The 26,282-nt window shown below is 45.5% G+C and overlaps 1 protein-coding gene across 1 annotated transcript in view; it reads right to left on the bottom strand.

Moving 5' to 3' along the window:
* Nucleotides 1-747: 747 nt before the first annotated feature.
* The window catches only part of LOC310794545 (NLR family CARD domain-containing protein 3-like), a gene marked incomplete at both ends in the record, with an annotated part of 33,542 nt that continues 8,007 nt past the window's right edge, over nt 748-26,282 (bottom strand). Inside the window, 4 exons of the mRNA XM_083656515.1 lie at nt 748-1,272; nt 10,459-10,618; nt 22,459-22,632; nt 24,123-25,920. Of these exons, the coding sequence (XP_083512641.1) occupies nt 748-1,272; nt 10,459-10,618; nt 22,459-22,632; nt 24,123-25,920 (2,657 nt within the window). The remainder of the gene's footprint in view (nt 1,273-10,458; nt 10,619-22,458; nt 22,633-24,122; nt 25,921-26,282) is intronic.

The following is a 26,282-nucleotide window of genomic DNA, read 5'->3' on the forward strand; positions in this document are numbered from 1 at the left end:
GCCAAACCACAATTCTATCGTCTGGTGACGTCACGGTCAAGACGATGTTTGCTGGGTAATCTTGATATGAAACAGTTTGAGATGAGGTGTAGAGGCTCTGCTGTGCTGTGGCAACATGTTGGAAGTTAACTGAAATCATTTGACTCCTCAAATCATCAAACTCACAGTTTTTACCACAACAATCAGCAAATGAATCAGGATGATTTCAGCCACAGCTGCACACATACACACAGACGAGCGCGCGCAGACACACGCGCACAGACACACACACACGCGCGTGCGCGCGCGCACACACACACACACACACGTTTTGTATTAAATAATAGTGAAATAAGCAGAATGGGTCAGATTTGTTTAATAGCAGATGTTGATACTTATATGCACACTACACACTCATCTCTTCATGACCTCATATCAACAAGATATGATTTGATTTGAGGAACATTGTAATCACATGTTAAGTCAAAGTTATTAAAAAGTCAAAGTTATATAAAAAGTATAGAATCAAATGTTTGAAACCAACACGATCAAACAATGTGAATTTAACCTTAAATTGTTGGAAACGAGAGATGTTTAGTTTGGTGACATGAATAAAATACAAACATAACAAAGGTCCAAAAGAAAGAGATTTTAACCTGTCAATCATCAACGACTGTGTGTGTGTGTGTGTGTGTGTGTGTGTGTGTGATCCTGTACAGAGTGAAGCATCATGTCAGCAGCTGAGTTTGGTAACAGTGTGTTTCTCTCTCACTCCTCTATCTGACACAGAGACACTGAGGAACCATAAGACCAGTCTAACCTAAACCCAGGGTACAGAGGTTCAGTGAAGGTGCAGTTGAACGTGTGGAGATGAATCAGTTTATCAGAGGAAACTTTGTAGAAGGACAGAGAGCCAGCAGGCCAGTCAAGATACACTGCGACTCTGTTAGAGTGAGAGGAGGGGAGAGGTATGTGTGTGTCTCTGGTATTGTGCCGGGCAGTGTAACCAGCATTAGAGCACCACAGACTCCAGGACTTTTCATTCCCTCCAAGCTTGCTGTCATCACCCCCTCCTCTCCTGCGGATTCCTCTGTAAGTCCCTCCTATAACAACCCCTCCTTTCCTCTCCACCTCCCAGTAACAGCGACCAGTCAAACCATCTCTACACAGCAGCTGATGCCTGCTGTTAAATCTCTCTGGGTGATCAGGATATGGCTGCTCCTCTCTCCCCCTCGTCACCTTTCTGTTGTCTTCAGACAGGAGGAGGCTTCTGTGTGCTGTGTTTGGATCCAGTGTGAGTTCACAGGCATCTGATGAGAGAACAAGACTCAATACAGAAACTCTTTTGATTCTAATAGAGCTGTTTATTATCTGTTGATTTATGAACACTTTGACCTTTAATTTCTTCACACTTTCATGGTGACACATTCTATCAGCCATCATCTTCATTCACAGCAGGACTGAATGAAGAGATGTCACAAGCTGCTGTGAGGGACTTTCCATGTCAGCAGTTGACTGTTTAATACTTTATTTAGCTGAAACAAAGGAGGCTATTCTGATGTCTCTGTCAAAGCATAACACTGCTTTTAACACCATTGATATCATTTATATAGTCAAACATGTTCAAGTCCAAACTCTACTTCAATCTGCCTTTTCTCATGTTGATACCAGAGTAGGACACACACACACACACACACACCGCACGCACACACCACACACACACCACACACACAGACACCTCACCTCACCCCACACCCCCCCCACATACACACACACACCTCACCCCCCCCACACACACCTCACCTCACCCCCCACATACACAGACACCTCACCCCACATACACACACACACCTCACCCCCCCCACACACACCTCACCTCACCCCCCCACATACACAGACACCTCACCTCACCCCCCCACACACAGACACCTCACCCCCCCCCCCACATACACACACACACACACACACACACACACACACACACACACATTTAAATGATTTATTTATGTCCACATAGATACAGAGTACAAAGGACATAAACACTAGTAATGCAATCAGATGTTGGGAGTTGGTCAGATACAAGAGTGCCTAATTGGCGACCACAATAATGCATACAAAGAAGATATAATACCGCACAGGGTGATGACAAAGGCAGATTGACATACAGTTATACTGTAATACAAGATAAGGGACAGCATCCAATTTCATGGGTACAAAAAGCAGCGCCTTCTCCATATTGAGTGACTGCCAATAATAGCAGATACTGAACAATACCTTGCTAACTGTTTGGCCCTTCTCTTAGGTAGACCAGCCATCTGAAGGCCTCTCACAACCAGCTTATGGACATGACCCAGGCTACCAAATATGACACACACACACACACACACACACACACACACACACACACACACACACACACACACACACACACACACACACACCTCACCTCACCCCCCACACACACAGACACCTCACCCCCCCCCACATACACACACACACATACACCTCACCTCACCCCCCACATACACAGACACCTCACCTCACCCCCCACACACACACACCTCAGCCCCCCCCACATACACAGACACCTCACCCCCCCCCACACACACACACCTCACCCCCCCCACATACACACACACCTCAGCCCCCCCACATACACAGACACCTCACCTCACCCCCCACATACACACACCTCAGCCCCCCCCCACATACACACACACCTCACCTCCCCACACACACAGACACCCCCCCCCCACACACACACACAGACACCCCCCCACACACAGACACCTCACCCCCCCCCCACATACACAGACACCTCACCCCCCCACACACACACACAGACACCTCACGCCCCCACACACACACACCTCAGCCCCCCCCACATACACAGACACCTCACCCCCCCCCCCACACACCTCACCCCCCCCACATACACACACACCTCAGCCCCCCCACATACACAGACACCTCACCTCACCCCCCACATACACAGACACCTCACCCCCCCCCACATACACAGACACCTCACCCCCCCACACACACACACACAGACACCTCACGCCCCCACACACACAGACACCTCACCCCCCCCCCCCACATACACACACACCTCACCTCACCCCCCCACATACACACACACCTCACCTCACCCCCCCCCCACACACACAGACACCTCACCCCCCCCCCCCCACACACACACCTCACCCCCCCACATACACAGACACGTCACCTCCCCCCCCACACACACACAGACACCTCACCTCACCCCACACACACACCTCACCCCCCCCCACACACACACCTCACCCCCCCCCCCACATACACACACACCTCACCTCACCCCCCCCACACACACACCTCACCCCCCCCCCCACACACACAGACACACAGACACCTCACCCCCCACACATACACAGACACCTCACCCCACACACACACACATCACCCCCCCCACACACACACACACACACAGACAGCTCACCCCCCCCACACACACACAGACACCTCACCTCACCCCCCCCCCACACACACACACCTCATCCCCCCCCACACACACAGACAGCTCACCCCCCACACACACCTCACCCCCCCCCCCCACACACACACACACAGACAGCTCACCCCCCCACACACAGACACCTCACCCCCCCCCCCCCCCACACACACACACACACACAGACAGCTCACCCCCCCACACACAGACACCTCACCTCACCCCACACACATCACCCCCCACACACAGACAGCTCACCCCCCCCACACACAGACAGACACCTCACCCCCCCACACACACCTCACCCCCCCACACACACATCTTACGTCAAGTTTCATGCTATTCGGCATAGCACCACCTACTGGCAAACACAGAAAGCGCTTTATCTCGATAACCGTTAGCCTGATCAACTTCAAACTTGGGGAAAGCGCTTAGGGCAGGGGTGGGCAACATGTTTTTCCTGAGGGCCATACTGACTTACATCAAGTAAGTGAAGGGCCACACATTGGAGATCATACCTGCCAACACTCCTGATTTTCACAGCAGTCTCCCTATTTTTAACCCTCTCTCCTGTTGTGATTGGTAATTTCTTGTTAATCTCCTGATATAATAGTAATACAAATCCAATGGCTGTAGCAGATGAGATTTATTAACATCATTCTGCCTTTTATTGAGTTTTTGGGGGTCGTTTTGTTTTTCCTTGAGTCCGGCCGGGCCCCAGGCCCGCTAGAAATGAAATGTTATAACAGAAGTGGAGTATTGGCCAGAATGACATGAACATTTGGACACTTATTCAGCGGGTATCCTACATGTTGCGTTCAGGTGCACTGTAAAAAAAAAGAAGAAAAAAAGAAAAAAAGAAAAATGCAATTCCATCGTGGGCCACACCGCATGCGTGGGCCGTATTTTGCCCATGTGTGGCTTAGGGGGACCTGATAGAGTGCAGTGCTGAATTTCGTGCAATTGGCATAGCGCCACCCACTGGCAACACAAATTTTGTTTATCTCGAGAACCATTCGGCGGATCGACTTCACACTCGGGGAATGCGCTGAGGGGGACCTCATGGATTTCAGTGCCGGATTTCATGCAATTCAGCATAGTGCCACCTACCGATACCTTACACACACACACACACACACACACACACACACACACAAAAACACACACACACACACACACGCACGCACGCACGCACGCACGCACACACACACACACACACACACACACACACACACACACACACACACACACACACACACACACACACACACAGCATAATACCAGCAAACTAGATTTGAAGGCCGCATAGCAGCCTGATAATCAAGTATGTTATATATCCTATAATAAAATTGCCTAGATGGATGGGCGGGCGTGTGGTGTCTGTCAGTCACGATTTGATTTAGTTTTGTGTCACCAAAGTGACATCGCCCGATGTCACTTTGGTGACGTTCAGTTCCAAAAAAATACCCTTAGACCTCAGGGTGTTAATATCCCTATACTATTCCTATAGGGGTTGACAGTGTGTCTGTGACCTGAGGGTGTTAACACATTCACTGCCAGCCATTTTTTTTTTACTGTAGGTAGGTTCTGCCAGAGGGTTTTTTTGAGGATTCTGGCTCATCTTTCAAGACCCGAGGATTCTTTTCTGCTAAGATTTTGTGAACATACAATATCTCAAAAGAACTAATAGAATGTGTGCTTTCTCTGTCTAAAAGAGTTAGTTTGTAGAGTTAGTAGTTATGTAAGCATTAGCAGTTGAATACAGCATGGTTTCAGCGTCAGAAAAAATATTCAGAGATAAACGGCTTTTTGTGAAATTCGATAGAACAGTCACTTTAACCATTCATTTTTGGCATCAGTAAGACCTAAACAATAGTTTTGAACAGTAATTTCCTCCATAACAGCAGGAAACTCCCCTCTGCTTCCAACTCCTCCCTCCGTGGGCGTTCTTCTTGGCTGCAGCGCCGTGTCACAAGCTTGTCACCAGTCTCACTGCTTTGCTGCTGCTGTGCGGCTGTGCCTGTCTGCGCGGCCGCTCTTTGAGGAAGTCTGGTTGGACTCGCTCGCTTCTTGGAGTTTTGGTTGAGAGCTTTGATGAAGCTTTTGCGATTCTGGTCATATTTATGCTGCGTGTTTCAAAGTGTGTTCCATCCGTAATCTATTATGCAAATTTGCAATCCCGCACTGCCAGCAATCAGCGCGAAAACGAAAGCGTTTTCGCCAATCCATTTTCATGAGAATGGCTTCGTCACACTGCTTTTTGCTTGCCTTCCTCCTTCCTTGTCGCCACTTAGTGGGTCGGTGGAATGGGTTGTACACGTTGTACACGTCCAATACTTATATAAGAGATGTAAAAGGGTTAGATGCACATCCCACCGTCAAAAAAAAAAAAATGATTTTTTTTTTGACGTGTTAACACGTCGTTGGCAGTCAACAGCTGGATTCTGAAAACGTGTTAACACATCATTGGCAGTGAACGTGTTAATATCTATAATATTCCTATAGGGGTTGACAGTGTGTCTGTGGTGCTTAAACCCAAACCCGTTCGGAGCCCAAGTGGCTCGTGGGTCGGAGTCCGTTTCAGACTGAAAACATAACTTGTCTGAGATGACAGGTTGAGAGGCGGGTCCTAGTAGCATGTCAATGATTTTATTTGACAATTCTGGGGACTGGATTAGGCTTTGGCCAATCCTGGTGTGTTCCACCCCCAAATCGAGTGGGATTCAGCGTGTTGCGGCGCTGTCCTCGGGAAGAGCCTGGTGACATGAGGTTTAGTGGCTGAGTGGAGCTCAGCGAGCCGCAGGCAGCCAGCTGCCGGAGTGGAGAGTGCAGCCCGTCGGCCTGGAATCTCCGAGGTGCGACCCCTGACAACCAGGCTCTCAGGCACGCGCCATTAACGCTATTGTGGTAAATACAATATTCCTGGAATGCAAGTTTTAACGAGCCAGTTACATTTCTTTGCATTCTTAGGCATAACCGTTTTCTTTATTGTGTATATCAACATACAAATGGCCAAGTTAGTAGTTAGTTTATGGGATAGGAATTCTGCCAGATGACAGGCACTAGGCGCCATTTTCTCCTTCATTTAGAAGAGAAAATTATCCTGAAATGAAGATTTGATTGACAGCTGCCATGTCGTGATATGATTGGATGAAATGGGGTAGAAATGTTATAGTACTATGTGACTTCAGCAAACTTTAGTTTACGGTTATGAATGAAATCTTGAAAAATGAACTTTTGATGTGAAAAAGTGTGAAAAATTAAAGAAATTAGATTTTTGTGATTTTTTTTGGCATACATAGGTGCACTGCATACCCAGGTATTTGAACTTAGTCCTGAACTGCTGAGTGGGCTATCTCAAGCCAGCAGTATCAGTCTAAACTTAGACCTAGACTACCTAGACCTGAATTAGCAGTATAGTATTAGTCATCCTAGTAGTATGGACAGAATATCTAATATCCGCTGAATAAACTTAGTCCTGAACTGCTGAGCGGGCTGTCTCAAGCCAGCAGTATCAGTAGAAATCTAGACTTGATTTTGTAGTATAGTATCAGTTGTCCCAGCAGTATAGGCAGGAAATTATTAGCTGCCAAACTTAGTTCCACCTCTGCGCAGATTCCTTCGTACTGGCTCTCCCCTCTTCTCTCTCTCCTCCTCAGGTGTCCTTCACTGGCCTGACTTGCACCCCCGCCCGCCCGTCGACCGCCACCGCAGCCCTCGATCCGATCGTCATCGTCCTGGCCACCTGTCGTCACTCTGGCCCATCTACCCACTACTCCTTTGCCTCCCTCCTTCCCCGGCCTCATCATCACCACCGACCCCTATCCTCCCCTCCTCTCATCTCGGTCGATGCCACCAATGCGGACTCATGAATCCCTCAGATCACCCTCGTGGAACTCCTGATCCCCTTTTCACCTTGCTAATTAGCTAGTATTCCCTGAAATTACGAACACTTAAAGACTCAATTTTCTATTTCTTTTTGGAATCTACCTTTTTACACTTTGAACTTTCTTCCCTGATCTTAGGATCATTTAAAGACTACATTTTCGTATTGCTTTTGTTGGACTCCTATTTACATTTTAAATTTTCTGTTCTTTTGTAAATTTTATTTCTATAATGTGAAACTCTGTAAATGGTTAGCCCGGCATCTTCTCAGCCTGTCCCAGAGGGGGGTCCGCAGAGGGTGTCCATAGTTGGGCCCCTACAGCACATCGGCCCTCACAAGGTTCCTCCTCAGCCAACAAGTCACTGAGGCAATCCATGTGGTGCGCACTGGGGGTGAGGGGGGGCCGCTGTGTCCCGGCCTGGCCTTCTCTCCCACGCCTTATGTGTGTGGGGGCGGGGGCCGGGGTGGGGGGCATCGGTGCCCTCCATCACTGGTAGAGGGATGCCGGTAGGTTAGAATAGCTTAGGTTAGGAGATAGATTAGCTCATACATGGGCAACATACGGCCCACGGGCCGTATGCTAAAGCATGGCATCCCCTCCTTTCCCTGTTCTCTCCTCATACTCTCTCTCATACTCCCCCTGCTCTCCCTCCCCACCTCCTCCCTTTCCTGAACTATCCTCCCCCACTATTCTAAAGCATGGCACCCATTCTCTTTATCTTTCCCCCTTCCCCTGCTCCTTCCCTCCTCTCTCCTCCCCCACATTTCCCATTCCCTCCCCACCTTCTCCCTTTCCCTGCACTCTCCTCCCCCAAATCCCCCGCTCTCCCTCCCTCCTCCCCTCTCCTGCTCTCTCTTTCCCCTTCCCCTGCTCCTCCCCCACCTCCTCCCCTTCCCTGCTCTCTCCTCCCCCATATTTCCCATTCCCTCCCCACCTGATCACTTTCCTGCTCTCTCTCACATTCCTCCTGCTCTCCCTCCCCTGCACCACCTCTTCCCTCTCCTGATCTCTCCTCCCCCACTATTCTAAAGCATGGCACCCATTCTACCCTAAAGCATGGCACCCTTTCTATTCTATATTTCTATATTTTCTATATCTCTCTATCATATGATTGTTCAATGTGTTTTCCTTACTACTGTAATTGCTACTGTTGTGTCAGCTAGAATTAGCTAGACATATTTTCTGTGAAGTCCTCTGAGACATGCTTGTGAATTAGGGCTATACTGTACAAATAAACTTGACTTGACTATGGTCTCATGCAGTCACAGTAACGTATGTGCTATACTAGTTGACTGTTGTCTTTGCAGTGTGTTGCAAGTGCACATTTTTGGCCGCGACACAGGAGACGTGAGGTGATGCAACAGTCGGCATTCTTTGTCTTTTGAAGTTTTGGTGGTGTGTTGCAGCCTTAAGATATCCGCTGGAGAAAATAAAATCCATGCACAGATTTACCTCCTATAGGTCCACAAATTTCCCATATATTATTAAGCTCTGCCAGCGCCACACAGCTTCCGGCTCGCTGGTTGCTCGCCAGCGCATCCCAGTGGGGCGGTGCTTATAGTAAAAATCTTGTCTAAAAGTATTAATATTGAACATGTCATGTGTCTAATTTGCACTATTCAACACTGCATTTTCTTAGTGTCTCAGAAACACACTCGGCAAGTTTGAAGTCGATCGGACGAACAGCTCTCGAGATGTGTGATAAACAGAGAACATACAGACAGACGGTCGTGCATTTATTAACACATTCAGTGCCAGCGACGCCATATGGCGTCATTAGAAATTTACCGTAGAGTGCCAGCGACGCCAAATGGCGTCAATAACTCGAATTTTTTTTTTTGACGGGGGGGTGTCGATCTATGCCTCTTACATCGCCTCTTACAATATTCAGAGGTATTGAATGTGTCTAACCTATTTTACAGAACCCTTAGGTGGCGACAGCGCTCTCCAGATGAGAGAACGTGGAGTGAAACACACAGAAGAAGTCATTGGGGGGAAGGAAATCGCATCGCATCCGTCCGTATGCAGCGGCTTCATTGAAGCAACGTTTAGCTGTGCCCCTGCAGCAGCCAATCTGCTATCACAATTGAGCACCTCGGTGTCCGCTGCAACAGCCTCCGTGTCCGCTGCAACACATGATCAGCCGTGGATTTGTTATTATTCTCAACTCGAAGCATGGGAGCTGGTACACGCGGCTGTAAAAAAGCAGGATCTAGCGGACTTTTTCAGTGCTGAGCACAGGCAGAGAAAACAGCAGAGCAGAGAGACACTCCTCCCACAACGGGGGGGGGGGGGGGAGGAGGGGGGGAGGTGGGCACGCAGAGCCAAGTACACAACACAGACCCAGACAGCAGGACAGGGTTGGCAAACGCAAGCCAGAATATCCGATGCCCACCAGCAGCAAAAGATCAGCAAGAAGCTGCAACCAGCAGCGCATGCAGGCGCCAGCGCTGCTGGTTTCAGCTAAAAATATTATTCTTCCAAACAAAATTCCCTTGCCTTCACTGTTTTATTGAAGGAAATTATTTTTGAGGTGTGACTACATCAGAAAATTAGCTTCAGAGTCAGTGATGTGCTTGAAATGTTTAATTTCACAAAAGGCTCATTATCTCAGCTCGTAGAAAAAAAGCTCTGTTTTTCGTTCAATCAAGCTATCTTCTCCGGCTCATAACTAAAGAACGGAAAATGGGATCAATAAACTTTTTTTTGCAGGTGATAGAAGAGAGTCTCATCGTTATTTGTGCGTGTTCAGTGTTTACATAGTAATTATTAAAGAAATTATATGACTGTTTTAAAATGCATTGCGGCCTATGTGGCACAGCAAGCAACCTTTTGCCCAAGGGCCGTGGCACTGAAAGTGTTAAGGAGATAAACACTTACACCTCAAAGGAACTGGTTTCAACCTCTGGACTCCACCATGGTCCACACTGTGGGGCAAACAAAGTCAGACCAGAGTATTATATTTGAGGACAGAAACAAAACCTTCCCTATGAAGGGTTTTCCATATAATAGGGACCGTTCGTTATTTATGGAAGGGGTCACTGGAGGAAATAGGGGAGGGTGATGCTTTTTAAATATATACCTGAGAGAGTCCAGTCTCCAGTGTGGATCCTCCAGTCCAGCAGAGAGCAGCTCCACTCCTGGGTCTCCTGGATGATTGTAGCTCAGGTCCAGCTCTCTCAGATGGGAGGGGTTGGAGCTCAGAGCTGAGGCCAGAGAAGCACAGCCTTCCTCTGTAAGCAGACAGCCTGACAAACTGCGCACACACACACACACACACACACACACACACACACACACACGCACACACACAAATGAATCTATGTCAGATTTGATTAGTAGCCTACTGTGAAATTAGTTGTGATAATGCCGTCAAATTCTAGCAAAACGGTTACTGCTTCATACAGTTGGCTGGTCAGCTCTGTGGTTATGTGCTGCAGTTTGAGAGTTCTCTATTCACTGTCCGACAGAATATTAGAAGTCCTTTCTGCTTTTTCAGGTTTCAACAACTGAGGCAGCACAGAGAGGAAAGAATGAAATGCCCTCATGGAAAGTCATTCAGAGGGGCTATGAAGGGCTAAATGTTGGTATCACACCTGGTTTAAAAAATACATGGACAGAGAAAATCACCCACAGGTGTTTGTCTGCTGATAGTAATCTGTATGTAAAGCAGGATGTAAATGATAGTAATCTGTATGTAAAGCACGATGTAAATGGCCATCTGTTGATCAGGTTAAAGCACAACAACAATGCTGGCAGTTGTTGGGGAATGTTTGATTGGTGTGCTATGGGCTAAAGCAGTAATACTAAGACTGATAGGTAAGACTGAGTTACTCTTCCTCCCAGGGAAAGACTGCCCTCTAGCAGACCTCTCCATCTCCATTGACAATACCACTGTACTTTCATCCCAAGCAGCTAAGAACCTTGGGGTGACCATTGACAACCAGCTGTCTTGCTCGCCCTACATTGCTGCGACAGCACGCTCCTGTAGGTTCTCCCTGTACAACATCCGCAAAATCCGCTCGTTTCTCACCAGGGAAGCGACACAACTCCTGGTCCACTCACTTATCATCTCCCGCCTGGACTACTGCAACGTGCTTCTGGCCGGCCTACCTGCCTCTGACATCCGACCGCTTCAGCTCATTCAGAACGCTGCAGCCCGTCTGGTTTTCAACCAACCCAAATTCTCTCATGTCACTCCCCTCTTCCATGACCTTCACTGGCTTTCCGATCTCGGCACGCATTAAATTAAAAACACTGGTCTGGCCTACAGGGCAGTACACCAGACAGCCCCCCTGTACTTACAATCTCTGGTCAGGCTCAAGACTAAAGACACACCTTTTCAGGCTCCATCTGGGCCCTTCTTGAAACTAACTTCTTTCTCTCTCTCCCAAAAAAAAAAAAAAAAACTACTTACTAACTTAACTTTACCACTATTCCTTCAGAAGTTGTAGTTGTCATAGACTGTGTTGCATAGTTGATTGCTCTATTGCTGACAAAAATGTGTTATTGTAAGTCGCTTTGGATAAAAGTGTCTGCCAAATAACGTAATGTAATGTACTCAACTTGCTTTGCCCGGGGGCCACTTTTTGAACCACCAAGCTGTTAATGTTAATGTTAACAAGCATTATACCATGGTCTGGGTGAATACTCGATTCTGATTGGCTGCAAGGTGTCCATTAATTTGTGATAATGTACAGTGATAATGTACACCTAGCTAAATGGTCTGTTCACCGTTCATATCAATGCGCCAGGATTACGACCACGACAGAGCTATACCACCATTAATTATGGCACTTTTATAAGTTTAGAAAAAAAAATAGTCAGTCAAAGTAACTATTGAGATTACCCCTGAGTGCTCAGTTTATTAAAATAACGGCTATTTAGAAATCTGATTTTTGTTCTGGTCAGCTGACAGAAGCCGGGCTCTCAGCTGTCAACTGTCAAACCCTCTGTTTACAACTTGCAGCAAGCAGCAGCCAGGCGCTCTGGGAGAGCGTGCGCTGCCTCTATCACTGATACAAATCAAGTCGAAGAGGAAAAAGACGAGATCAACAAAAAGAAAACAACGAAATGGGCAGTTAACAGCAACACACTGAGAGACGTCCTTGCACAAAACCTACCTGGACTCCAACATAGAAAGCTGATGGTTTTCAGTCTCCTCCGAGTGCAGCGCGAGCCATTTACGTCTATAAGACCCGCAGACGTTAACGTAATTCCCTGGAATGCGAGAATTAACGAGCCAGTTACATGGTGTTGCATTCTTAGACATTGCCATTTGCTTTTATTTCGTATGTTACATACAATTGGCTAAATTATTAGTTAGCTTGACTCTAGAATTGTGCCAGGTGCCTAAGCGGCCATTTTATCCAATGATAGCCTAATCTTGAGCAGCCGAGGGGACTATTTTGTCTCGCCGGTTCTCAACTCATATTCAAGGTTATGAAAACTAGATTTTGATTGCAAAATGCATGGAAATATAAATGAATGGTCTTGTTTTGTTTCTTTGGCAAGTGACCATGATATAAGCGGGTTAATGCACTTCGAGGTGTCCATTATCAGAAATTATTGGACTTCGCGGCTTCGCCTCGGACGGTTTACGCCTCCATGTCGTCCAATAATTTCTGATAATGGACACCTCGTCGTGCATTAACCCTTACATAATCAGAGTGAGAATGCAAACCCAATATCCAGTGTATTGGAGGTACTGTACAGCAAAAGGTAGAAATTCAGTTTCTTCAATTCAAGGTTCAAGGTTCAAGGTTCAAGGTTCAAGGTTCAAGGATATTTATTGTCATTCCAAAACATGAAACATGAGAGGGAACGAAATATGAACTCAAGGTCCTGGTGGATAGATCAACTAGATTAACTAGGATATCATAAATCATAAAATATCATAAAATCAACTGAGTACTAAGAAAGAAAAACAATATGAAAACATAAATTAGAGACATCATAAAAACAACATAATACCTGGTGTAAGAGCAAAGAAAACAGTTTAAAGTGCATGTTTCGCTCAACACGGAGCCACTTAAAGTTCATTTTGTTTCGCTCACAGCTGGCGGCATTAAAGTGCGAGGAGTGTGGCAGCATTCACTACAGGAGCAGCAGATTTTAAATATATACATATATAGATATAATACATACTATGTACTATATATATAAAAAGTAATATATATGTATATAATTAGATACGTAAGAAAAGTAATAATAAGGTAAACGTTATGAGAAATAGCAGCAGTATATTGCACGAGCAGCATTTTGATATATACATATATAGATATAATACATGCTATGTACTATATATAAAAGATATTAATATATATGTATATAATTAGATTCGAGAAAACTAAAGAATATAACGTTAGAGTGATTATGCATTGTTCATAATTCTCACAGCCACCGGGAAGAAGCTGTTCTTGAGCCTGGTGGTTCTGGCTTTGATACTGCGTAGCCTCCTACCAGAGGGGAGAGGGGCAAACAGTCCATTGGCAGGGTGGGTGCAGTCCTTCATGATTTTCGCAGCTTTACTCCTGCATCTGTCCTGGAAGATGTCACTGATGGTTGGCAGGCTGCAGCCAATGATCTTCTGTGCGGTTTTGACCACACGCTGCAGTGCGTGTTTGTCTGCGGCAGAGCAGCTGCCATACCACACAGTGATGCAGGAGGTGAGGACGCTCTCCACCACACACCTGTAGAAGGAGGTGAGGACTGAGGTGCCGAGGCCAGCACGCTTCAGCCTCCTCAGGAAGTAGAGGCGTTGGTTGGCCTTCTTCACTGTACTGGTTGTGTTCAGGCTCCATGTGAGAGTGTTGGAGATGTGCACTCCCAGATATTTAAAACATGGGACAACTTCGACAGCTGCTCCCCCGATGATGAGGGGAGGGGGGGTGGAGCTGGATTTCCTGAAGTCTATTATCATCTCCTTTGTCTTCTTCACATTGATGGAGAGGTTGTTTTTGTCGCACCATGCCATTAATTTCTCCACTTCCTGTCTGTACGCAGACTCATCGTTGTTTGTGATGAGCTGAATTCAGTTCAGTTCTCAAATGTGTTCAGAGTAAACCCTCTACCCAAACAAATCAATAAAGGATCTCTCTTCAAAAGAAAATTAACCTACTTCTCCTGTGTGCACAAAGCCGACCTGTTTGGTTACAATTATATCATATAATTTAAGTAGGCTACATATACTGCATAGTAAGTGCCTGGGTGGCAAGCAGGCTGCAATACTTGACAATTTAGCTGGAGCTCAGTCAAACTTTATTTAACAGAAGGGTTGAGTAAGCGCTGCGTGGGTCCTTAGTAAAATCACTGAAACAGGTGCTCTTTGGTGAGGGTGGAGAGAAGCATGAGAAAACGTTCAAGTTGGATCCTTGTAAAAGTAAAAAAAATGGAGTAGAGTACAGGAAAAACTTGAAAAATCCAAGGCCACTCTGTTTCAGGTAGAACAGTTAAAAAGCCTTTATTGTGGCATGGCTCAATCTTACACAATTAAAAAGACCAACGCGTTCAGCTACAGAGAGCCTTCATCAGGGTAGAGGCCCAACACTGAAATGCCTGGCATTTCATGGTAATAGAAGTCATCCCCAAATCTGCCAGAGGAGGGGATAGACTCAAACATCTCCTCCAAAGAGAAACCTTTTGGATTGTAACCCTAAAAGCAAATGATGATATTGATTTCTCTCCATTTCTCTGAGTCAGACATTGTTTTTTGTTATTGAGATATTTTGCTCAGTTAAATGTATTTGGTTCCTCATCCTGTAGCTTCCTGGGAGGTCTCTATGGCCTCAAATGTGTAGGCTGCACAATTGTTGCTGGTACTGTATTTAGTTCCTCCTGTCAGGTTGGAGTGTTATTCCTCCAATTCCCTTGCCCTGAGCCTGACCCGGGGGATATGTGAAGTGTACCCTTTCAGACATGAGGCATGTTGCTTTCATACATGTGGAGCATGTAAAGTAGGGTGTAAAGTAGAGAGGGGGTGGGGGTGGGGGGAATTTGGACATGACCACACAATGGGGAGTTGTGAAAACTGACCACATAGCTGTACTTCACTGTCTGAGCAAAGCAGCTACGAGCAAGGTTTTCGATTGTTATTAAACAGTCTAATTTTAACTTATTGAGTGCCAAGGACGAGTATGTTCGTCAATTCAAATACTAACGTAGAGTGCCAAGGACGAGTATGTTCGTCAATTGCGTTTTTTGACGGTGGGACGTGGATCAAAGCCAGATCCATCTCCTGTGAAAGTATGGTGGATGTTGAATGTGTAAAAGCTATTTTAGGGACCCATTAGGTGGCGACAGTGCTCTCCAGATTAGAGAAAGGCGAGGAAAAAAGAGAGAAGAAGTAATGGGGAAACAGAAATCGCATCGATATGCATGAAGCATAACGTTAGCTGTGCCTGTGAACAGCAGTCAATCTGCTGCCACAATTGAGCCCCTCCGTCTCCGCTGCGATAGCCCCTCCATATGATTTAGTTGCCGACACCAGCGTCTTTCTGAAAAGTTACATTATTCTCAGCTGGGAGCCGGCGACACGATGTGAAAAAGCGGGGTGCAGCGCACTTTTCAGTGCAGAGCAAACGCAGGAGGAGGAGGAGGGGGGTGGGGCACGCAGGGCAGCATACAACCATTGACAGTAAACACAGACCCAGACAGCAGGCTCGATAGACAGAGACAGGCAAACAAGCTAGAATATCTGATGCCCACCAGCAGTAAATCAAGACCAGCAAGAAGGTGTAGGGTCTGCGCACGCAGGGGCCAGCGCTGCTGGTTGCAGCTAAAAAATATTATTTGGCCAAACAAAATTCCTTTGTTTTCACTGTTTTATTGAAGGAAATTATTTTTGAGGTGTCATTATTACATCAGAAAATATTAGCTTCAGAGTCAATGATGTGCTTGAAATGCTTCATTTCACAAAAGGCTGAATATCTCAGCTTCTAAATTGAAACGTGTGTTTTTGCTTAAATCAACCTATCTTCTCCGGCTGATAACTAAAGAACAGAAAATGATATCAATAAACTTTTTTTTGCAGATGATAGAAGAGAGTCTGATCGTTCTTTGTGTGTGTTCGCTGTTTACATAGTAATATCACACAATATTCTGTGGGCCTCGAGAAATTTACTGAAAACGCTCTGAAACGCTCCCGTTCTCCAAAAGTGGCTGGCACTCAATGAGTTAATATCGATGCCTCACATCTTACCTCTAATAGACGAGACCAACGCAGAGTAGTCTCGCTTGAACACCGAGTGAATCGGCCAGTGTTGTCTTGATGATTAGTCTGTCTGCGGCCGGGGCAGATCAGGAAGTGAAATGAAACGGTTTGCGGCAGCCACTTCGGCCATAACCACAAAATAACAAAATTACTTCCAAACAAACTGTTAGAATATAACGAGAGATGTTCGCGAGAGTAGCAAGCCCCTGGATGTAGCGAGCATGGCGTTCTCCTTGTTTATGGTATGTTGCTAGGAAGAGCGAAACGGTTGAAGGCAGGCAGCTGCCGTAAAACGTTTCATTTCACTTCCTGGTCTATCCGGCCCGCCGGAAGACAGACACAGACTCTATAATCATCAAGAGAGCAATCTCCGATTCACAAGGCTTTGGTCTCAGCTACTATTATAGGTAAGATGTGATGCATCAATATTACATTCAGACTGTTTAATAACAAATGAATTTAAGTAAATCGCATTGACATTCAACAAACTATCATGACATGCAGAGTCTGAAAACAAGTTGCTAAAAATAGATAATGGGCGATAACTGCTAACGTTCACGGCATATAATCGTTTGCGCATAACGTTAGTAATTAATTAAACAACCCTACAACTCACGCCCAGATGCATCGATTTCCTCGAGTCTCAAGCGCTAAAAATAAAACAGGTATTTGCTATGTTCAGTCCTAAAATGCATCAACCCCACTAGAATTATACAGAATACAGGAAGCTAGACGTTTTTACCTTCAAAATAAAATCAATGTTGTATTGCTTAGTAACAAGAAATCAGAACGGTCGACTCACTACGGGTTAAAATTGACTTTTCGAAGGGAGCAGATATTCTTCCAGTTTATCTCTGTTCTGTATCTTTCGGATAACACACACAAAGAAACATTACACGTGCATTTACTTCATTTAATTGCTATTATTGCGAAGGTTATACCCCAAAGTTTCCGTTTATACTGACTGACTTGACGCTACTTGGAATTTGCGGTTCTGCACGTGAATCTTCACAAACGCTGTGTAAACATTAAATGAAAGGCATGAACGCAACCAGATCCAGATACCATACCTAGGGATGTCCAATACTGGGAAGCAGGACGACCCTCGCGTCCAAAAATGCTAATTAAATGTGTGTGCTGTGCGAAGCTATGCAGAAATGAAATAAGATCAAAGCCATGAGCATTTCAATCCAGAAACATGTAGCCTGTTGGCTGCCACACACGGAGCAGGTTCGAGTTTCATTTGGAAAAACTGAAACGGCATGATGTTTTTTTTGCTCGCTCATTCACATACAGTATAATAATAATCTGCCACGCTGGCTTTCTGTCTCCCTCCCTCTCCTCATGCACTCACTGAGCTGGCTACTTCACGTAGCTCTGGGGGGGGGGGGGGGGGGGGACAATCCATCCCTGATGCGTGATTTCTAACCCCACATAGGATAAGCAATAACCACGCCCTGTGGCGCCGGGATTGGCCAGGAGCAACACTGGCCAACACTGACAGGCTGACAAACCCCCCCCCACAAATTGCCCCTGATCTTCTATCCAATGTCAAATGCAATGAATTTGCGACCTTCTTTAGGGATAAAATTATAAATATCAGACTAACTATTTCCACATCAAGAACAAATGTGGCTCCGCCGCACCCACAGAATAGGTGCCTAATTAACATGACTCAGTTCAATGTCATTGACCACAAGAAACTAGAAGAAACGATACGAGGCCTTAAATCCTCATCGTGTTGCCTAGACACCCTGCCAACAAGCTTTCTAAAAAATGTCTACAGTTGCCTGGCGACCGACATACTGAAGATAATTAATACCTCTCTTCCTACAGGCATTTTTCCAAAATCTCTAAAAACTGCAGTTGTTAAGCCCTTGCTAAAGAAGCGTAGCCTCGACCCCTCTATAATCAGCAATTACAGACCAATATCAAATCTTCCCTTTATTAGCAAAATACTCGAAAAAACTGTCTACCAACAACTCAATACCTTTCTATCCTCCAATGATCTCCTAGATCCCTTCCAATCAGGCTTCCGACCCCATCATAGCACCGAAACTGCGCTTATCAGAGTTATAAATGACATCCGAATGAACACTGATTCAGGTAAAATCTCAATCTTAATGTTACTAGATCTCAGCGCTGCCTTTGATACGGTTGACCACGAAATTCTATTGGACAGACTGGAAAACTGGGTCGGGCTTTCCGGCACGGTCCTAGAGTGGTTCAGATCTTATCTGCAAGACAGGAACTACTTTGTCTCCATTGGCAACTACACATCTGACCAAACCAAAATGACATGTGGGGTACCCCAAGGATCAATTTTAGGTCCTGTCCTGTTTAACCTTTATATGCTCTCTCTGGGCCTAATTATGCAAAAAAACAAAATAGCTTATCATAGCTATGCAGATGACACCCAACTCTACATAGCCCTCTCATCGGATGACTATGCCCCCATAGAGACACTGTGTCAGTGCCTTGCGCAAATTAATGATTGGATGTGCCAGAATTTTCTCCAACTTAATAAAGACAAAACAGAGATAATTGTCTTCGGCAAAAAAGAAGATAGGCTCAAAGTTACTGCTCACCTCGAATCCCTATCTTTGAAGCCAAAGGACCAGGTAAAAAATCTTGGCATTATTATTGACTCTGATCTAAATTTCAACTCCCACATCAAGCTTATAAGAAAATCTGCCTTCTATCATCTAAAAAATATAGCAAGGATTAGAGGCTACATGTCCAAACAAGATCTTGAAAAACTAATTCATGCTTTCATTTCTAGCAGGCTAGACTACTGCAACAGTCTTTTCAATGGTCTTCCCAAAAAAGCTATTAAACAACTACAGCTCATTCAGAATGCGGCTGCTAGAGTTCTAACAAGAACCAAGAAAGCTGAACACATTACACCAGTTCTCAAATCCCTGCATTGGCTGCCAGTAAATCTTAGAATAGACTTTAAAATTCTGCTAATAGTTTACAAATCTCTCAACGGGTCAGGCCCACACTACATCTCTGAAATGCTTCTACACTATGAACCATCCAGATCCCTGAGATCTTCAGGCACTGGTCTACTAATTGTCCCGAGGACCAAATCAAAACATGGTGAAGCCGCGTTCTCCCACTATGCCTCTCATAACTGGAACAAACTCCCTGAACACATTAGATCTGCCCCTACTCTGCCTATTTTTAAATCCAAGCTAAAGACCTTTATGTTTACTCTTGCTTTTAACTGCTACTAAACTACTGCCTCTCTCGGCCTGTAATTTAAAAAAAAGATTCCTGTACATTTCCAACAAATGGACTGTACATGTAATAATAATACTGAAGAGTGCCTTGTAACTTATTTAAAACAGAAATAATGTTTCATGTTTGTTAATTTGAGTATATATTTTAACTAAAACTGTCGGCTGTGTTTTTTATGTGTTTTTTATATGTGCATTGCTTTGCTGCTTGTTTTTTCGATTATTTTTTGTAAAGCACCTTGAATTGCCTCGTGTATGAAAGGTGCTATATAAATAAAATTTGACTTGACTTGACTTGACTTGGAGGGCACGCAGCCCAGCGATTTCATGAACCAACTGAATAGCTCTTGTCTTGAGAACGGACAGCGATTTCGAGAGCGGACATTGAGAGCGGACATTGAAATTAATTATGGTCACCTACCTTCCTTAGCATACTAATAATAATAATAAGCATAATAATTGTAATCTACACAATGTACACAATCTACAAAAACATGCAATACTATAAACGGTGTTGTGTTCACGTTCATAGCTCATATAATATAATGTATCATATCGTTAATTTCAAGCTCAATTCTTACCCAGAGAAAAGGTACAGCACTGAAAATGTAACAAGCAATAGTTTTTTAAACATCTTTATTTTAAAAGATGAAAAACCCCGTGCTTTAGTCCCAAGCTTCAATGCTCCTGGCGCCACAGGGCGTGGTTATTGCTTATCCTATGTGGGGTTAGAAATCACGCATCCCTGATACAAGGGCTCGAGGTTGTCTTACCTCCGGATAGTAGGAGGGTCACGGGAGCTCGCATAGCTCACCAAAATGTGTTCATACATACATACACCGCCATCCGGATGCCCTCTAGATACTGTAACTCCCGAATTCCAAGGCATGTCTGAAAGCGGCTTATGGTATCGCCGTTCAGTCACCCAAAATACAAATTCTAACAGCGCCAGAAACACTCACATGTACATGTTGTGACTTGTGTACTCACCATGCGATGAAATATAAACAGTGTTGGGCGTATTACTGTAATTACTTACTTTTTCAGTAACAAAGTAATATAAGGCGTTACAATTTCCAAAACAGTAATTACATTACAGTTACTAATCCAAGAAAGGCTGCGTTACTGCGTTAGATCATTGCCCGCCAGAATGCAGTGTTTTCTATGTAAAAAGAGAAGAAAAGAAAAAGTAATCCTCACGATCTCAAGTAGACCTGTCACGCAAACGCGCACACATACGTCAGAGCGTGGTTGTGCACAACACGGGACGCCGGCTACTTCACAGGCAGGAATTATTTCCTGTGCCTCTCTGTGGTGCATCTGAGTGGGATCAGCCTCTCACTGAACGTGCTCCTGTGTTTGACCAGCACGCCGTGGAGTGGGTGAGAGTCATTGTTCATGATGGAGCGTAGCCTGGTCAGTGTTCTCTTCTCCGACACCGCTCAGCTCCAGCCCCACAATGTCCCTGGCCTTACGGATCAGTTTGTTGAGTCTGATAGCATACAGGAAGGCACTGGCCACCACCGACTCATAGAACATCCTCAGCATGGTCCGGCAGACGTTGAAGGACCTCAGCCATCTCAGGAAGTAGAGACGGCTTTGCCCCTTCTTGTAGAGTGCTTCAGTGTTCTTAGCCCAGTCCAGTTTATTGTCAATGTATACTCCGTGGATTGAAACAGGGGTCACCGGTGCCGGTGTTATGATCAATTAGGGTCCGGGTCGGGTCAGATTCTATCACTATCTATTCTATCGTTATGTGTAATACCCGAGTAGACCTGTGAAGACCTCTATAAAGGATTGAACATGTTGAATCTGACCAAACATCTCCAAACAATTCCAAACAATGACAGCCAGCAGCGGGGCACCAAACAAACATCTGTGTTTGTCGGAGAAGGTTTGATTGGTGTACCATGGGCTTAAGGGATACTGACCTGAGACTCTCCAGTCTACAGTGTGGACTCTCCAGTCCAGCAGAGAGCAGCTTCACACCTGGATCTTCCAAGTCGTTGTTACTCAGGTCCAGCTCTCGCAGACTAGAGGACTGGGAGCTGAGAACTGAGGCCAGAGCTTCACAGCTTCTCTTTGACAGCTTACAGCCACTCAACCTGGGGAAGAATTAGCCATGAACAAGAAATTTGAAAATAGTTTTTTCTGTATATTGCATTTCATATTAAAGACATCAAGTTATGCATGCACCTACAGAGATTTGTTGGAGGCTTTGACCAGCGGCAGCAGCCCCAGGAGAGCCTCCTCTGTGCGCGCTGTGTGTTTTCATATGTTTCTCTCATGATCAGCGCTGATCAACATGTTCAATCCTTTATAGAGGTCTTCACGGGGCTACTCGGATCCTAGGACCTGGGACCCGACCCGAGACCCGTACGGGTCTGGGTCCATATTTATTATGATCAATTAGGGTCCGGGTCGGGTCCGATTCTATCACTACCTATTCTATCATTATGTGTAATAACCGAGTAGACCTGTGAAGACCTCTATAAAGGATTGAACATGTTGAATCTGACCAACCATCTCCAAACAATTCCAAACAACGACAGCCAGCAACGGGGCACCAAACAAACATCTGTGCTTGTCTGTGTTTGTTGGAGAAGGTTTGATTGGTGTACCATGGGCTTAAGGGATACTGACCTGAGACTCTCCAGTCTACAGTGTGGACTCTCCAGTCCAGCAGAGAGCAGCTTCACACCTGGATCTTCCAAGTCGTTGTTACTCAGGTCCAGCTCTCGCAGACTAGAGGACTGGGAGCTGAGAACTGAGGCCAGAGCTTCACAGCTTCTCTTTGACAGCTTACAGCCACTCAACCTGGGGAAGAATTAGCCATGAACAAGAAATTTGAAAATAGTTTTTTCTGTATATTGCATTTCATATTGAAGACATCAAGTTATGCATGCACCTACAGAGATTTATTGGAGGCTTTGACCAGCGGCAGCAGCCCCAGGAGAGCCTCCTCTGTGCGCGCTGTGTGTTTTCATACGTTTCTCTCGTGATCAGCGCTGATCAACATGTTCAATCCTTTATAGAGGTCTTCACGGGGCTACTAGGATCCTAGGACCTGGGACCATATTTATTATGATCAATTAGGGTCCGGGTCGGGTCCGATTCTATCACTATCTATTCTATCATTATGTGTAATACCCGAGTACACCTGTGAAGACCTCTATAAAGGATTGAACATGTTGAATCTGACCAAACATCTCCAAACAATTCCAAACAACGACAGCCAGCAACGGGGCACCAAACAAACATCTGTGCTTGTCTGTGTTTGTTGGAGAAGGTTTGATTGGTGTACCATGGGCTTAAGGGATACTGACCTGAGACTCTCCAGTCTACAGTGTGGACTCTCCAGTCCAGCAGAGAGCAGCTTCACACCTGGATCTTCCAAGTCGTTGTTACTCAGGTCCAGCTCTCGCAGACTAGAGGACTGGGAGTTGAGAACTGAGGCCAGAGCTTCACAGCTTTTCTTTGACAGCTTACAGCCACTCAACCTGGGGAAGAATTAGCCATGAACAAGAAATTTGAAAATAGTTTTTTCTGTATATTGCATTTCATATTGAAGACATCAAGTTATGCATGCACCTACAGAGATTTATTGGAGGCTTTGACCAGCGGCAGCAGCCCCAGGAGAGCCTCCTCTGCACGTGCTGTGTGTTTTCATATGTTTCTCTCGTGATCAGCGCTGATCAACATGTTCAATCCTTTATAGAGGTCTTCACGGGGCTACTCGGATCCTAGGACCTGGGACCCGACCCAAGACCCGTACGGGTCCGGGTCCATATTTATTATGATCAATTAGGGTCCGGGTCGGGTCCGATTCTATCACTATCTATTCTATCATTATGTGTAATACCCGAGTAGACCTGTGAAGACCTATATAAAGGATTGAACATGTTGAATCTGACCAAACATCTCCAAACAATTCCAAACAACGACAGCCAGCAACGGGGCACCAAACAAACATCTGTGTTTGTCTGTGTTTGTTGGAGAAGGTTTGATTGGTGTACCATGGGCTTAAAGGATACTGACCTGAGACTCTCCAGTCTACAGTGTGGACTCTCCAGTCCAGCAGAGAGCAGCTTCACACCTGGATCTTCCAAGTCGTTGTTACTCAGGTCCAGCTCTCGCAGACTAGAGGACTGGGAGCTGAGAACTGAGGCCAGAGCTTCACAGCCTCTCTCTGATAGCTTACAGCCACTCAACCTGGGGAAGAATTAGCCATGAACAAGAAATTTGAAAGTAGTTTTTTCTGTATATTGCATTTCATATTGAAGACATCAAGTTATGCATGCACCTACAGAGATTTATTGGAGGCTTTGACCAGCGGCAGCAGCCCCAGGAGAGCCTCCTCTGAAGCAGAGTATTTCTTCAGGTCAAACACATCGAGCTCTTTTTCTGATGACAGTATGATGAAGACCAGACCTGACCACTGAGCAGGGGAGAGTCCGGCTTTGGAGAGCCTTCCTGAACTCAGGTGCTGTTGGATCTCCTCCACTAGAGAATGGTCATTCAGCTCATTCAGACAGTGGAACAGATTGATGCTTTTCTCTGAAGAGGGATTCACCTTGATCTTCTCCTGGATGTACTGGACCGTTTTCTGATTGGTCTTCAAACTACTTCCTGTCTGTGTCAGCAGGCCTCTTAGGAGAGTCTGATTGGTCTCTAGTGAAAGACCCAGGAGGAAGCGGAGGAACAAGTCCAGGTGTCCATTTGGACTCTGTAAGGCCTTGTCCACAGCACTCTGGTAGAGGCGTGTTAGTTTAGATTTGTCTCTTGATAGTGTTGACCACCAGGATGTTGATTGACTTTCTGACAGTAGATTGACACCAGTGTTGATGAAGGACAGAAAGACATAAACTGCAGCCAGAAACTCCTGAATGCTCAGATGGACAAAGCAGAACACAGTGTCCTCGTTCAGCCCACGCTCCTCTTTAAAGATCTGTGTGAACACTCCTGAGTACACTGAGGCTGCTCTGATATCAATGTCACACTTTCTCAGGTCGGCTTCATAGAAGATTAGGTTGCCTCTCTCTAGCTCCTCAAAAGCCAGTTTTCCCAGAGAGAGAATCATCTTCCTGCTCTCTGTATTCCAGATTGGATCTGTTTCAGCACTCCCATGATACTTGACATCCGCCTGTTTGGACTGAACCAGCAGGAAGTGGATGTACATCTCAGTCAGGGTCTTGGGCATGTCTCTTCTCTCTCTGGTTTTCAACACAAGCTCCAGAACTGTAGCAGTGATCCAACAAAACACTGGTATGTGGCACATGATGTGGAGGGTTCGTGAAGTCTTGATGTGGGAGATGATTCTGCTGGCCTGCTCCTCATCTATGAATCTCTTCCTGAAGTACTCATCCTTCTGTGAGTCAGTGAAGCCTCTCACCTCTGTCACCATGTCAATGCAATCAGGAGGGATCTGCTTGGCTGCTGCCGGTCGCGTGGTCATCCAGAGGCGAGCAGCGGGAAGCAGTTTCCCCTTGATAAGGTTTGTCAGCAGCACGTCAACCGAGGTTGACTCTGTAACATCAGTCACAATCCTGTTGTTCTGGAAGTCCAGAGGAAGTCGACACTCATCCACACCGTCAAAGATGAACACAACTTGGAACTTGTCAAATCTGAAGATGCCTTTGGTCTCAGGAAAGAAGTGATGAAGAAGTTCCACCAAGCTGTACTTTTTCCCTTTCAGCAGATTCAGCTCTCGGAAAGTGAATGGAAATGTGAACTGTATATCCTGGTTGGCTTTGTCTTCAGCCCAGCCCAGAGTGAACTTCTGTGTTAAGACTGTTTTCCCAATGCCAGCCACTCCCTTTGTCATCAATGTTCTGGTTGGTTCATCTCTTCCAGGTAAGGGTTTAAAGATGTCTTCACTTTTGATTATTGTTTCCGGTCTCACTGGTTTCCTGGATGCTGCTTCAATCTGTCTCACCTCATGTTCATCATTGACATCTCCACTCCCTCCCTCTGTGAGGTAATGCTCTGTGTAGGTCTGATTCAGAAGTGTTGGGTTTCCTGCTTTAGCAATCCCCTCAAACAGACACTGGAACTTCTCCTTCAGACTGGATTTGTGATTACGTTGGCACACTCCAGCAAGAGTTTCTGAAAGTACAAATTACATCAATCAGTGGATGTTGCTGTAAATATGAGAAGTGTAAATATTAATCTGTGAATGCATACTTTTCCTAACCACATGGCATCTATTCTGCTCATCACTGGTGGACAAACAGGTCCTGACTGTGTGTGCTACCCAATGTGAAATGCATCTGTGGTGGCATTTGTTCTTAAATAATACTGTGTTCAGCATTATACACCCAAATGAATAAATCAATGATTTTAGCTGATGATTCATGAGGATTGTGAATATTATTTTGCAATCTGGAATTGAATCAATCTTTCTTGAGAAATGTCTAATAACTAATCATATATCTCCCATTTTCCCACCACTTCCTCCCTCCATCATG

The sequence above is a fragment of the Poromitra crassiceps genome (genome assembly GCF_964638095.1).
Source record: "Poromitra crassiceps genome assembly, chromosome: 20".
NCBI classification, from domain to species: domain Eukaryota; kingdom Metazoa; phylum Chordata; class Actinopteri; order Beryciformes; family Melamphaidae; genus Poromitra; species Poromitra crassiceps.